The 15,373-nt window shown below is 40.2% G+C and overlaps 2 protein-coding genes across 3 annotated transcripts; one reads left to right on the top strand and one right to left on the bottom strand.

The window, feature by feature from the left end:
• Nucleotides 1-217: 217 nt before the first annotated feature.
• LOC104418015 (protease Do-like 10, mitochondrial) lies at nucleotides 218-8,765 on the top strand. Of its 2 annotated transcripts, XM_010029222.3 has the most exons (8): nucleotides 220-631; nucleotides 721-966; nucleotides 1,039-1,234; nucleotides 2,398-2,657; nucleotides 3,025-3,152; nucleotides 7,015-7,215; nucleotides 7,603-7,653; nucleotides 8,056-8,765. In XM_010029222.3, exons 1-8 carry the CDS (start codon nucleotides 325-327, stop codon nucleotides 8,290-8,292), a joined length of 1,626 nt encoding a protein of 541 aa, XP_010027524.2. In that variant the 5' UTR covers nucleotides 220-324; the 3' UTR covers nucleotides 8,293-8,765. The 2 variants fall into 2 exon arrangements, with proteins under 2 accessions (XP_039157520.1, XP_010027524.2); XM_039301586.1 differs by lacking the exons at nucleotides 7,603-7,653; nucleotides 8,056-8,765 and adding an exon at nucleotides 7,421-7,575 and having other exon boundaries at nucleotides 218-631.
• Nucleotides 8,766-9,877: 1,112 nt separating this feature from the next.
• Nucleotides 9,878-13,076, bottom strand: LOC104418013 (magnesium transporter MRS2-F-like). Its single transcript, XM_039301861.1, has 6 exons — nucleotides 12,774-13,076; nucleotides 11,668-11,778; nucleotides 11,250-11,378; nucleotides 10,573-10,718; nucleotides 10,002-10,131; nucleotides 9,878-9,898 (listed from the first exon to the last, which is right to left on the bottom strand). Exons 1-6 carry the CDS (start codon nucleotides 13,074-13,076, stop codon nucleotides 9,878-9,880), a joined length of 840 nt encoding a protein of 279 aa, XP_039157795.1.
• Between the last annotated feature and the right edge of the window lie 2,297 nt (nucleotides 13,077-15,373).

The raw sequence follows: 15,373 nt of genomic DNA, 5'->3' as shown, positions 1-15,373 counted from the left end.
CCACTTGCCGTCCATGGGTCCCACCTTCGAGACCCCACCGACACGGGCGCGCCTCTCTCCGTTGATTGCGCGCTCTATCTCTCCTCTCTCTTCCGCGGCATGCTCTCTCCATAATGGAGGTGGGGTCGGACACAAGGACGATGGAGGCGCGACGTGTCGTCTATGGAATGGACCGACCATCATGGCGAGAGGAAAAAGCGCCAACCCTTCTTCAACCTTTGACAAGAGTTTCCCTTCCTCAACTGGACTTCCATTTGTGCAAAGTCTTCAGCTGGCTCCCGGCTACCCGTTCAACGCAGCTGGTAATTTCTGGACCTGTTGAAGATGGCTTCCCGATTTGTGAAACCACCTGTGTCCGACGGCGATCCTGGCTACCGGAGGAAGTCCTTACCTTTTCCTTCCCTTCCCAAAAATGATTTCGCTTTTCGTGTCGCCAAAGCTGCCAGTAACAATTTGGGTGGGTTTCCTACCTCGCCATCCTTCTCGAGCATCTCCAGTGGAGACGGGAGCGCCCCAAATTCGGAGATAGAAACAGAATTAGACTCGGTGGTCAAGATTTTCACCGTCTCCAGCAGCCCCGGCTACTTACTTCCCTGGCAGAACAAGCCCCCTCGCGAGGCTCGGGGTTCCGGTGGGTACCCTTCCTCTTGGTTCCTGTTTGACCCTTGTTTTCTTTCACCCCTGCAATCTAATCTTATTTCCCTGCTGTCTGAACCGAAGGATTTGTCATTTCTGGGAATAGAATTATCACCAGCGCTCATGTAGTTGCGGACCATACGTTCATTCAAGTTAGAAAGCCTGGGTCGGCTACCAAGTATAACGCCCATGTCCTGTCTGTTGCTCATGAATGTGACTTAGCCATTCTGGGGGTGGACAGTCAAGAATTCTGGGTGGGCATGCGTTTCTTGACGCTTGGAGACATTCCGTTCCTACAAGATGAAATAGCTGTGGTTGGGTATCCTCGAGGTACTCGCTGCTCGATTCCCGACCTATATTACGCCATTAGTGAGTAACAAGTTTGCTCTTACTTCGCTGTAGGTGGGGACAATATTTCCATAACCAAAGGCATTGTCTCCAGAGTTGAGCTTCTTCAATATTCGCATGGTGCGACTCAACTTATGGCAATCCAGATTGATGCAGCTATAAACCCTGGAAATAGTGGGGGTCCTGCTCTCATCGGTGGTAAAGTTGTTGGTGTAGCTTTCCAGAGCCTAACCAGTTCTGAGAATACTGGGTGAGTTGTTCTGTTCCTATTATGATGAGAACATTGGTCATGCTCTACATACTGGACATCTATTGCAATGGCTTTGCTTTATCCCCTCTTTCCTCATGTAAGCATTTATTCCGTTAGAACATCGTCACTGAGAACTTAAAAATCATGCTAAACCTGTTTATCTTGTTGAATTCCAATCGACTCGGTTTGTGTTCTGTGTAGAGCTTCCGTACATGAATAATTTCTTTTTCAACTTTCCCACAGGCACTTTAAAATTCATTTCAGTAGAATCAGCTGTTTGCTTATCGATGAGATGTACTTACTCAAACCTTTCATTCCTCTTTGTCCAATATGATTGTTATCTAGTATGTATGCATCGAGAATCCTAGACAAAATGTGCTTGAGTTGTTGATTCGTGCTCTGCTTCTGAACAATTGTTCTTGGATATTTTCTGTCTTCACACGATCGTGTGGATATCTGGCCTGTTTTGAGGATGGAGACAGCTATCACCTTAACAGCAAATCATCGACCTTCTTGTATCCTGCCAGCGTTACTGTGGCCGAAAACCCTATCTTGGACATCACTTAAGCAAAAAGTTCCAGTACCGAGGCTTGGCTAGCGGATCATTCTTTGCAACATTAAGGATAGAGAAACTTCCTAGCATGAGCTTCTTATCATAGACCCGAGTGTTTGGATCTGCCTCATACATGTGGACACTTAATGAATTCTTTTTCTTTTAATTGCCGTAACAGAACTATATCACTATGAGTACTTCATGCAGATCATCATCATTGTATGCCATAGAATAAGTACGTATAATTAAAGGTCACATTTTTATATATTCCAACGGCTGAACATGTGAGTGTTTAAAAGATAGTTCTTTCTATCTTGGATTGGTTTTGAAGTTACCATCCTTCTAGTAGCCGAAATAGTGAATATAGGTGGTTGAAATTGCTAAGAAGTTGTGATCACTATTTTGGAGGTATTTTTTCTTGTAACCCTCTTAAATTATTTCTATCTTGGATTGTTTTTGGAGTTACCATCCTTCTAGTAGCCGAAATAGTGAATATAGGTGGTTGGAATTGCTAAGAAGTTGTGATCACTATTTTGGAGGTTTTTTTTCTTGTAACTCTCATAAATTATTTCTCTTAGTTCTCCACTAATTTTTTAACCATGGTTTGTAGATACATAATTCCGGTTCCAGTAATCAAACGCTTCATTTCTGACGTTGAAGACAATGGAGAATACTCAGGATTATGCTCCCTTGGCTTGCATTACCAGCCAACTGAAAATTCTCAACTGAGAGACTACTTCAAGATGCCACCAAAAATGACTGGAGTTCTTGTAAACAGCATCCACCCTCTTTCAGATGCTTATAGGATCCTCAAGAAGGATGATATCATCCTTGCATTTGATAATCGGCCTGTGGCAAATGACGGAACAAGTATGTTCATACAATTATAGCATTTAGCCGTAGATTACCATCACAGCAATAGGAGTCAATGTCTTCGTGTTAATACAATTCATGCTATTCAAAATACATGGATAGTACTAATTTCATAACCATGCTGGCTTTACTTGTATCCACCCTCAATGGGCCATGCATTTTATTTTTGTTTTGTCTTTGGCATCTCACTGATTTCAATCTCTTTGAGTTTGTACTAGTTAGACAAGCGTACCTGGCTTTTCATCTTTGTGACACTGGGCTTTTCTAATGGCTTTGCTTTTGAGTTTTTTTTTTTTTTTTGGTGCTTTTTTTGTCATGTGTTTTTGTTGAAGATAGTGTTCCTTTTATGTGATGCATATTGCAGCTCCTTTCCGGAAGAGAGAGCGCATTGCATTTGATCATTGGGTATCCATGAAGAAGCCCAATGATCCGGTCCCAATCAAAGTTTTTCGGGAAAAAAAAGAGTGTGAATTCAGCATAACCCTCCGACCAGTAAGTCATTCTGACATTTTTTTCTTTTGTTATGTTTGCATGATACCATATATTTGTGAGCAGGTACTGTTCATGAATGGCATAGAAAGTTTAATATATGCTAACATGTAAAACCAAATTAGAAGTGTTAAAAGTTCGTTCACCTTAGACGATTCTACAGTGAGAAAAAGCAGGCAGATTGATGATCCCCTATTTCATCTTGTGGATTGGTGATTTGTGTTGAGGATGGAGACTTAGTCTCTTTGATCGGCTAAGAGTAGACCTGTCAAAGGGTGGATCGGGTTCGGTTCGGGTTGGGTCATAAATGGTCCAACCCAAATTGACCCATTTAACTCATTTATGACTCATTTATCGTAATGCAAATTTCATAAAAGAAAATCACTTTCTCATCCTATCCTTTGTCGATGGTGTGTGTTCAAAATGATCAGTCAGCATATGAAGCTATGCTTTAATGGATTCGTGGAGAATCAAATTAGCGTGCCACTCCACTCTCTTTGCTTCTTTGAAGATACGATAGTCTAGTGGACATTATCAGGCTGCCTTGAGTTGGTAGATAGAATCACACAAAGATGATTGAATCAAGAATGGATCATCTGATCTTGTGGTAGGCCAGTCCATCTGCACTTTCAGTCCTCTCAACTTGTCATCAGTACCAGTTCAAAGAAAGGAATTACAGCACCTTTCTAATGTTTTGATGACCTTTTTTGGTCTTAATAAAGATAACACACCAATAAGAGACAATGCTGCATAGGACTGAGCTTATGAGTCGTAACCTGCCAGCAAAAGACAGCCTCCTAGCAGTCCAGCTTCTTAACCAACTCAAAAGTCTCAATTAAGGCTTTGCAATCAGCTTCAGGTAGTTTCCCAGATATTGAAGGAAGACCTAAATACTTAACAGGTGGAGAACCTCTATTAAAACCACTCAGCTTAAGACCGCTCAGCTGGACCATCTCCCCCAGATTAGCTTCAGAGACTCCAGAAGTGTATAACCTTGAAAGGTCATAGAAGCACTGAAATGTTTCCAATGTCTCCTTTGGAGCATCAACACACCCATTAGTTAGTGTCAAAATGTCATCAGCAAAACAAAGATGAGTGATCTTGATTTTTAGCACAAAGGATGGAACGTCAGCTTTCCTTGCTTAGCAGCCTTACATGACACTTCAATCACCTTAAGAAAACTCTGGGTCACCTTGCCTGAGATCCCTACCACCTTGAAAATAACCGTCGAGGCCACCACTAAGAGTAAGAGAGAAGCATGCACAAGTAATGTAAATTTTTTAGGGAAAACCAATGCAGCCATGACAGGGAAATAAAAAGGCCAATGTACTTAAGCAAAGGCCTTCTTAAGATCTGCCTTTTTTACACTTCTAGAAGACAACTTCTTTCTTGTGATAGCGCTTAATATCTTCACAAGCAAGCAAGATATTCTCAGCAATTTTCCTACCCTCGATGAAAGTTCGTTAATTCTTATTAACATAGGATTTTAGTTATGCATTTGTAGACAACATCCAGCAGGAGACAGGCTTATAATCAGCCATTCTAGAGGCATTGTGGACTTTACGGACCAAAGTGATACCAGTAAACTTAGCTGCTTTCACCCGTTGATTATCCTGAAAGAAGCTAAGTATAACAGCACTAAAATCCCTACCAGTGATAGCTGATAGGCCAAGAATCTTCAGAGAAACGAGAGGAATACCCATTGGGACCAGACCAAAGAGAGGCTTGGATTTCCTCAGCTGTAATAGGAGCACCCACGAGATCCTGTAGATCATCAGAAAGGTTATACTCAAGCAATTTCTTCAGCTAAGAGATAATTCCACTGGAGCAATTAACATCTGGAGCATCCAGTAAGTCTTAATAAGAGCCCACAGGTTCTGCCACAATTTCATCATGCTTCTAATACGATACTTCCATGACTGGCCACGGGAGATCTAAATGCCCCAATTCAAGTCTGATTTTCTGCTCTTCCTCAGTTACACTCTCAGAGGGATTACTCCTAAGAGCATGCTGAACAGCAGCAAGCTCAAGTTTTTTTCTTTTTTCCGCTTTCTCAGTTAAAGCACCAAAAGAACCTCTTTTTTAATGAGCAATGAGCAATACATTGGATATTCGGTCACCACTTTATTCTAATCAGAATGCACAATTCCCTTAAGACTCCTCATGATATGTTCGGAAGTACTTTAAAGACTTCTTGAATTTAACTTCATTGATCTCTAACTGAAGTAGAGGCATAAGAATGATCAAATTAACTGGCAACCCTCCAAGGCTTGCCCGGTTGGGATAATTCTGTCATTCTTTGCATTTTACATGAGCCCATTCTAACTGCATGGCTTGGAGCAATGAGGGATATGTTAGGGCTAAGACTATCACCTAGATGGAGGTGAATAGGTGAATATGCGAAATTTAAAAGATAATCGAATTTAATATTGCAAATGGACAACGTCTGGTAACAAGATGTGCGGTGGTCAGATCTTACTAGTATGCAATAACCTATCACAACAAATAAATAGGGATAGAAAAATGCACACAACAATTATAGCGGTTCAGCTTATGATAAGTCTACGTCCACTCTTCCGCGCCGACAGTCGATCGGCTGGATTTCACTAAAGAACCAATCAGAAGTTACAACAACTGAGTATTCTCGACTCGAGTAAGTGTGATCAAATCTTCTGATCTCACACTCCAACAACCTTTAAGTGATTTTAGATTTAAGCTCACAAAGACGAATGTGTAAGGACAAAGCTCTCTTGAAAGACTTTTAGACTTCAAAAAATCTCTCTTATTTCCTTCAACATCACGACCTCCTTTAATACTCCTCGGTATCCAAGCTGATTGTTGGAAAGAGCCTCTGAAAATCATTCATCCAATCAACCCATTGGACTAGAATGACACTGGAAGATCTGATTGCCTCAAGAATGCCAAGAATGAAGTCTCCCATTGATTCTGCTGCCCGTACAACAGATTGGGTTTACATAAGTCGAGTTCTTTGTTTGGAAAGAACATTTCATCTCCAATTGATTGATCCAAGATTCTCAATGCTTCATCTTTAGAAAGATTATATTTGATATTCTTCCCTTCTAGATAATCAATAGATATAGTAAGAAATCCATGCCAATTTACTAGCCGCGGTTCTAGATCTCCTCAATGTGTCTGATTGTAATCCTGATTACATTGACTCTGATTATCAAAGATATGATCATTAGATCTTCAACACGACTATGAATCCTGATAAAGTCTGATAATGTATTCTAGAAATACCACCTGGAAAAACTTGTCATCAGGATCATAAGTCAATTAAGATAAGTTTTGTCAATTTTCAAAGTCATCTCGAAGAGTTTCCACAACAGGATGTACTCAGTAGCCCCTACATTTACCACCTGTTTGTGGACTAAGTATATGTTGTTTGATCTTTGTATATATATGTGTGTGTTGAGTGTGTCTTGAATTGTCTTTCGGGTATTCAACCCAAATTGAGTTTTAATACCCAAATTGAAAGTTGTGGCGAACCAACTTGAGAAAAAATAAATGGAGGTTCACCCAAGCCCTCTGCAACCAACGCCGGAGAAGTATAAATATTGTTTTTCTCAAATGATTGGGTTAAGTAGAGACAGCAAAAGTCTTAAGGTTTTCGAGCCGTCTTTTGTAATTCTTGAATTTTCTATAGCGGATTTTGCTTCTCAATCCCCGTGATTTTTCCGGCAAGGGTTTTCCACGTAAATTTGTGTGTTCTTTTATTTTTCTTAGTTACAGTTTCGTTGTAATTTCCTCATTGGTCATAACAATGGGCTTGCCTCATCAGCAAAGAGAGAATTTAGGAAGACTGTTACAGTCGTTAACATATGAAAAATAATGGATTTTGCAGTTGCAACCTTTAGTTCCAGTACATCAGTTTGACAAGCATCCAAGTTATTACATTTTTGCGGGTCTGATATTCATTCCGCTCACCCAACCCTACCTTGACGAATATGCTGACCGGTATAGCATGTGGCCTCGGCGGTTGTGTGAACGTGCACTGGAGGAACTTCCAAGAAATGCTGGCCAAGAAATCGTTATTATTTCGAAGGTTTGTATTCTTCCACATTCTACTAGAGGCTTTTGACTTCTTTTATCAGCAGTAAGTTTTTGTTAGATAGGATGATCGAGAACCTGTTTTTGATTAAAAGCTAGGAGGGATGTATATGCTGAACTTAATGAATGATGTAAGTGATATGGGAAGCCTTTCTTTCAGTCTGATACTTGGTCATTGTGACTGCAAGATGTGATATCAGTTGGTAACCATGCTCTTCATCAAGCGCAAGAGGTGGCAGTGGGGGGGAATAGCCAGATATCTCAAACTATTGTTATGTCCTAAAAACTCAATCTATTGAAAATATTATAGGTCGTGCAAGAAGACTAGAAAGGTAAATCTAGTGTCTATATTTGAATTACTAACAAATGCTGACTGCTACAGGTCCTGACGGCTGACATCAATGCAGGGTATGAACATCTTGCAGAATTACAGGTACCTGCATCCTAGGTGGACGGATTTCATTATTGAACTCGTGTTTCAAAAGACACAGGAAATTTTTTGGGGTCACTTCAAGAAATTGGAAGGGTAGAATTCAACGGTTGTAATTTCTTTGTAACGCGTACAATCAATCTCGCCATTTTAATGGTAGTACCAACCAATTGGAAAAAATGAAGGTAGAAAAGAAAATCAAAACAAGCATTATGAAGAAAATCAATGCTGTCAATTTTTAGTCTGGCCAACTTACAAATTGCTTCCAGGTATATATCTTGAGCCAATATGCATCTGATCATAGTGGGTTATGGCCGCTGTTTTTTTTCTTCTTACACCACTAGGAAGTTGTCCTGTTTTTTGTGAAACTTGAGTAATTAACTACTATTATTTTGTGATTGACAGGTGAGGAAGGTCAATGGAACTGAAATTGAAAATTTGAGTCATTTGTACCGGCTTGTGGAGGACTGCACTGATGAAAGCATACGATTTGATTTGGACAATGAAGGGGTAATTGTATTCAACTATCCTATGGCGAAAACTGCCACCACTACAATTCTGATGCGCCATAGGATACCCTCCACTGCATCGGCTGATCTCATTGTTGAACAGGACAGCAAGAAAGACGTGACTGAAGCATAAAGCCAGAATTGGTGTATCATAAGAGCTTTGCCTTTTCTATGGATTTCGATTCACTTGTTGGCTTGCTTGGTGTGTGATAAGTTAGTCAATAATTAACGAAGCGGAAACTGTCGTAACGTAGGACGTCGGCTGAGGGGAGGAGGAATTGTGGTTTTGCGAGTGGCCGGAGAGGAGACTGTCAAATTATTGGAAATGGTGGAGGACGGAGGAGTGAACGTGGATCTTTACATTGAAACCAAAGGTACACGTGACTAGTTATGGATGACATACAAAGTGACTATGTTCTTATATACTTTTGGCGGTGAACTTGTTCAGATTCCTGTGTCTTTCTTCATACTTCCTTCGCACAAGCTCTCTCTAGTTGTAATTAATCCGCTTATACCTTGTCCTTTTTCATCGCCTAGCGCGAGAATGGTTTTGGACAGCGCCGTAATTTCTCTCGTTATTTGACCTTCACCTTGTTTTCTTCCCAATGTCGCGGTCTCATTCCATTCGAATCGAAGCATGTACGCTTTCTTCCTCGAAGCGCTGATGGTTGAATGCACGCACAAGCACTTGATTCAACAGGATTTGTCATGTGAAATCTTTCCGTAAACAGAAAAGACGACCTATTGAACAGAATTTGGCTTTTGGTGGCAAAGTCAAAAATGCTTTAACTAATTTGCAACAACCCCTGTTGATTATATCGTTGTTGTGAGATTTTATGGAATTACTATTCAACTGTTCTAAAAACTTAAAAAAGGTTTGTACTTGCAACGAAAGTCAAGACAGATAAAAGGGTAAATCCCGGATGCTACTTCACAGTCAAGGTACCTATGTCGGGAGGTAGCCTTGAGATCATCACACATGCACATCACAACAGATTCATTAACTAATTTGCAACGGACCGATGTAAAAATAACATTCAGATGAAAAAGCTTGAAGAGGACTTTTATGGCAATGTATATGGAAATGCATTAAGAAAACTAAGTGAGTTCCATCGCTTAATTCATCTAATGGTTAAATGGAGGATTTAGCCTTCTAGTGAGTTATATTTTGGATGGGAGATGCACAATATAGTGTACTCGGATAAATAAATAAATAAATAAATAAACACATTTTCACTAATGATGTTTTTTGCTTAGGAGGATTGGGCATTCACTTTTAGGTCCGATTGCAAGGTGGAATGAAGGAAATGCCCATTCCACCAATAGATGGAATTGTGATTTCTCTCCAAGATTCAGCTGATGGAATCGCTATTCCTTCACCTTTAGTTCACACATTTCGAAGAATGTCCTCTCTTTTCTACTTCCTGTAGTTTATTCTAAATAAAATATTGGCATTGCGTTATTCTTTCAATTCTATTCCCATGTTATTTCTCCTCCACGACAAAACGAATTTGGATGCTCATTCCATTCCATGCCATTCCTCCTCCCATTCCATTCCTTCCGTTCTCTTACTTCATCACATCAAACATAATTTATGTAGATTTCAAATTATAAACAAAATGAGAAAACATTTCCTCAAATTTTTAATTGGTTGAATGCATAGAATTTATCTTAAGGCAGAAAATCTTAAAATTTTCAAAGTGAATTATCTTATTCAGCTAATTATGATAGTCAGTGGTCTAAGGCACAATCATATATGGACAGTTATATCATACTAGTGAGCTGATACAAATAAACCACCGAATTCAGCAATGCATGTAAGGAAAGCACATAGATACATACATCCGATAATTTTTGCAGTGTGCAATAAATTTGGACAAAATATGCTTCTAAAAGCATCTCAAGCTCCTCAATGTTAGGCTTGTAGCTGGTCAAAACTACAGTATCATCTTCTTCATTATAATCTTCAGCCCTGTCAAGACATATCAATGCAGAGTACCAAAGCATCACATTATGCAAGACAAGCTATAGATGAAAAATAAACTCAGGAGTTGTGGAATGACACAGCACATGTAAACCGATATACTGCTGCAAGTGTGTAAAGATCGAAGGGGCCGGACAGTATAAATTGGTAGGCTTGTAGTTTTAAGTTAATGTACTTTAAGATTGGACCTGCGAGAATAGAGAATAGGTACTTCCTCTCTGTCCCACATATTAATGGGTACAGCAGTGTTCTCTATTTCTTTAGCCTTCTATTATGCATGCTTCCACTTCAACATTGCATCACACTACAAAACTTCATTCTCACTTTATTTCTAAATAGCAAGATAGCTTCAACTGCAATCAAATTGAATTACCAGCGGACCAACATTCCCCTCCATAAGTATGTAGGACTATTTAAGTTGTCAGTCACCTTTCATCATCTATTTCAGGAGCAGCATTGTCTACTTCCTCTCTGATTGAAGCATTATCCAGTGAGTGAGTGAGAAGCTTTTCTGTCAAATACATCTCAGCCATATCATTATCGTCATCCAGCAAATGTTCAAGCTCATCTCTCACCTATGTTTAAGAAAACATGCAAATATTATGTAACAATCGGGTAGAAACCATTGTTGAAGAAAACACATCATTAAAACACTAGACAAATGAGATTTAACAAGAACAATTTAAACATCAGATTAATGAAGCAGAGTTCTTCTTAAGGGTCTTCAAAAATTTCAAATGAAAAATGCAAGCCTCTTCCTAATTTCTTATTGCACCTTTCACTGTCACATGTATGAAAAAAAATGTGAGGAGAAAGGGCGGACTCAATTAGTTATCTCCTAAATTTTAAATGGAAAAGGTACATGTAGGACATGAGAACAGCAGGGTTGAAGTTTTCTGGAGAAATAATAGCATGATCAGTTCAAGAAGACTTGGAAGCGTGGAAGGGTGTTTACTCTAGTACAGAGATTAAAATTTTCAGCCTCAATCTATATTACTGTCTTAAGGATGAATAGCTTTGGCTAATGAGTTTGTGAATTTTTGAACCCTGGGTGCAGTCCCTCTGCCTTCCGCTCACAAGAAGAGTTGTACCATCATGTCAATTACCTTCTGTACTCGGCCAGAGATGGCAACTAGATGACTCTTTATTTGTCTAACACGATCGAGGTTAAGTGTGCTGATTTTGGAAGTTAGTTCATCCAAAGCTGGATATGCCTCATCCTCCAGGGTCATGGTCTGAAAATGTCAGAAAGGAAAACATTTCAGTTACCGTCCAACAGTGGAAAAAGTTAGAAGCTAAAAGGTCAAATGGGATGAGGAGAAATTTCAGTGATGCAGTTTTTAATGATTGAACACAAAAAATCAATCTTTTATTTTTGTGTAATGGGAGTAATGGTAAAGGCTAGAAATTCTGGTTCTATATGATAACAACCCATGTTTAGATATAAAGTAGCCTGAGAAGGTACAACATCCTTAAGAATTGTTATATTTTCCAATTCACTAGATTGAAGTGTGTCATGTATACCTCTGATTCAAGGCACCGGCAAGCAGATTCAAGACAAGATTCCAGTGCTCTGAATTCAAATGGCAGTGTCTTGTGAACGCCACTAGCAGGCAAGGTCTTGCCGTCGACTTCCTTTGCAAGCAAAAATGTAACTATTAATCACGACAGGCCGACCAAATGCCGGGACAACTTTTAAACTTTTAAACACGGCCTTGATGGGGGAAAAGTACCAAAACAATTCTGAACCTTTTGTATTGGTACAAAGTCAGTTTTAAACTTTTTTATTGGATCAATTTAGTCTTAAACATTTTTCATATTGGTACCAATTCACTCAATCAGGCTAATTTAAGTCGGAAATTACTGATGTGGCTGCCGGCAGTTTATGTTGCGCCACGTGGACAAATTTTGTAATTTTTTATATTTTTTCAGATTTTTTAAATTATTTTTTATTTTCTCCTTAGCCCTTGGCTAGCAAGGTCGCCGACTGACCAACCATCGCCGGCCACGAGGCTAGTTGGGGCGTGGGGCCCCGCGCCCTCGACGACCACGAGCGAGGGCTGTCACGCCCTCGCCGGCCACAAGCGAGGGCATGGGCCCCCGCCCAAATCTAGACAAGGGTTGAAACCCTGGCTCGTTGGCCGACGAGGGCCTCTCATCGACTAGTGGCCCTCGCCTGGATCTGGGCAGGGGCCCCACGCCGTTGCTTGTGGCCGGCAAGGGCACGGCGGCCCTCGCCAATTGCCGGCGAGGGCGTGGGGCCCTCGCCCGACCAACCTATGGCCGTCGATGGTTGGCCTATCGATGACCTTGCCAGCGAAGGGCTAAGGAGAAAATAAAAAGAAAAAAAGAAAAAAAAGAAAAAAATAATTTAAAAAATTTGAAAAAAATATAAAAAATTATAAAACATATCCACATGGCGCCACATAAGAACGCCGGTAGCCACATCAGCAATTTCCGGCTTAAATTAGCCGGATGGACTGAATTTGTACCAATAAGAAAATTTTTATGACTAAATTTGTCTAATTAAAAAGTTTAAGACCGAATTGTATTAATACAAAAGGTTTATGACTGTTTTGGTACTTTTTCCGCCTTGACGTGCTCAGTTCACGTGACTCGGTTCATGTGACCGCCTGCTCCCGGCCGAGGATGGAGGACGGGTATGACAGCACCAGGTCGAGCACCAGGAGGTTGCGCGCAGGGAGGCCAGTCCAGCCCATGATGGAGTGCTTCTCGATCTCCTCGACGTGCAACTGCCCGGACTCTGACACGATCAGCCAGGCCCTGGTCCCGATCAACTTCCGCCACGGCTGCTGCGCCTGGACCATCGCTACCCTGCCAATTTCCTCCACCCCCGTCTGGCCGCCGCCTTTGATGCGAGGGGCTCCATCGAGATAGATCACATTTGCGAGTGAGCGAGCGGGCGGTGCCATCACCAAAGAAAAATCTGGAGAAGGATGAATCTTTTCTGAGGGAATCTGGCAGGAAGGAAGGTGAAGCGTTCCCGCCAGAATCGGAAAGAGGAGACGACGTGACTACCCCCGACCGGGATTTTTTTTTTTTTTTTTAAATGTCAAAAAAATCTACCAAAAATCTCGAACCATGTGAATTGTCAGCACATTTACGCTAAAAAAATTTTATGACATGTTTATTCAAATTTATATTTGCGTCACACATTTGTCTCGAACTATTTTTTTTTTTCATGGCTTTTTATTTTGATACAAAAAATTTAAATTTGTATTCATGTGATATCTTTATTCAAAATATATATTTTCTATGATGATAAAAATCTTAAATTTGGACTGGTTGCACATAGGTTTAACCTCCATCAAGATTTTTTTTTTTTTTTTTTTTTGTCCTTCCTCCTTTGCCCTCGCCACCATCGTCTTTACCATCGGCGTCGCCACGGTCCCAACAGTTGCCAAACTAATTAAGAAATTGAAGGAAGAAGGTCAAAAAAGCAGGAATAAGAAAATGAGAAAAGAACATATAATGAGTTGACATATTTTTGTCACATCAGCACCACATCAACACTATTTGCTTTCCGTCATCTATGTAGGCAACCACGCAAGATCTTTAGCAGCTTTCGTAAGTAAAAATTTGATATAAGGTGAATGCGAATACTAATTTGGGATAAATTTGTGAGATATATATAAGTTTAGAGTTTTTAATATTACAAAAAAATTTATAATAAATATGTCACATAGATATAAACTTAACATATTAGTATCATGGTAAAAAAAAAAAGGTAAATATGTCACTGTAAGCATAGTTTAATTTTTTTTTTTTTGTTTAAAAATGCATATTTGCAACTTTTGTGGGATAAATCACAAATTCAATCTTATGTTGAATCTACCTTTGAATACGAAGATATTTTCTCTATTTATGGCATAAGCTTTTATAATTCAAATGCGAGGTAATTTATTTAATTTTGGATCTCATGTCCAAATTTGCATTGATTTTTTGCAGTTAATTTGAATTGCTTCTATTCATTCCCATGTGCTAGTACCACACCAAAAACATATTTTCTAAAAGTGTGTTTGTTTAAGGAAGAGTGTTTGCTTGGAATTATTTTTCCCCACTCTCACACGTTTAGTTCATTGAAAATGATTAATCAATCACAAACACTTTCCAATCAAGAAAAATATATTGCAAAAGAATTAGACAAGTGAATTTCTACATCTTAGAGGTGAAAATACTTTTCGGAATTGCTCATCTTGAATGTTTTAATATTTTATTTTTTTCTTTTATTTAAAAATAGTTTTTAAGTTTTTTCTTCTATTTTCTTTTTTTCCTCCTTGGTCGCTAATTGCCTGGCCTTGGCAACCAATTGTAAGCACATGCCGGCCTCAAGTGAGGCTTAAGCTTGCCATCTTGAGCTAGTCAGGATTTGGCATGCTCAACCTCGCTTGAGGCCAGGCAAGTCAGCCCTTGTTGAGCCTCGGCAACAGCGCCAATGGCCTATTGCAATCGTTGCTAAGGCTAGGCAAGCGGCGATGGAGAAGGAAGAAAGAAAGAAAGAAAAAAAAAAATATATATATATATATATATTTTAAAAACGATCTTCTTTTTTTTTGCATGAAATTGAAATCATTTTTCAAATAAACTTCAAATACTAGAAAACGTTTTTACCACATATTTTCAAATAATAAAAAAAAATTAAAAATTAAAAAATTAAAATAATTATATTAAAAAACAAAACGAAAAGAGAGAGAGGTCGGGCTGGGTTGGGCCGGATCTAACCTCAGCCCGGCCCACCTCTTTTTCCTTTTCCCCCGCGTGGGCCTAGGCACGGCCGATCTTCCTTTCTCCCTTGACCCGGCCCACGCCCAACTGTCTTCCTTCCTTGTGATCTTCTCACACAGACCTGCAGCAATAGCACAGTGATAGAGGAGCAGCGAGAGGAGTAGGAGGATCAGGGTCCAGCGTGATCCGTGGGTCGGGGAGCAGGCCGGTCGACAGGCTAGCGAGGCAGGAGCCGAGCACACCGACTGTTGACTTGGAAGAGCTTGGGGTACTTGCAGCAAAGGGAGAAAAAAGCAAAAACCATCAGGGGAGAACCCAGAAACAGTGAGCACCATAGGGGAATCGAGGGCGAGAGAGAGAAATTTGTGGGGGAGGAAGGCAGCGGCCGAGGAGATTGGAGTCGTCCCTGACACCGTCCGAGCCATCGCCGCTCCCAGTCCCCTCGCCAATGACACCCTCGAGCTCGAAAACCACGGCGCCGTCC

This window comes from Eucalyptus grandis, chromosome 9 (genome assembly GCF_016545825.1).
Source record: "Eucalyptus grandis isolate ANBG69807.140 chromosome 9, ASM1654582v1, whole genome shotgun sequence".
Classification (NCBI taxonomy): Eukaryota; Viridiplantae; Streptophyta; class Magnoliopsida; order Myrtales; family Myrtaceae; genus Eucalyptus; species Eucalyptus grandis.
Note: the sequence above shows the minus strand (reverse complement) of the source record. Positions and strands in the feature narration are given on the sequence as shown.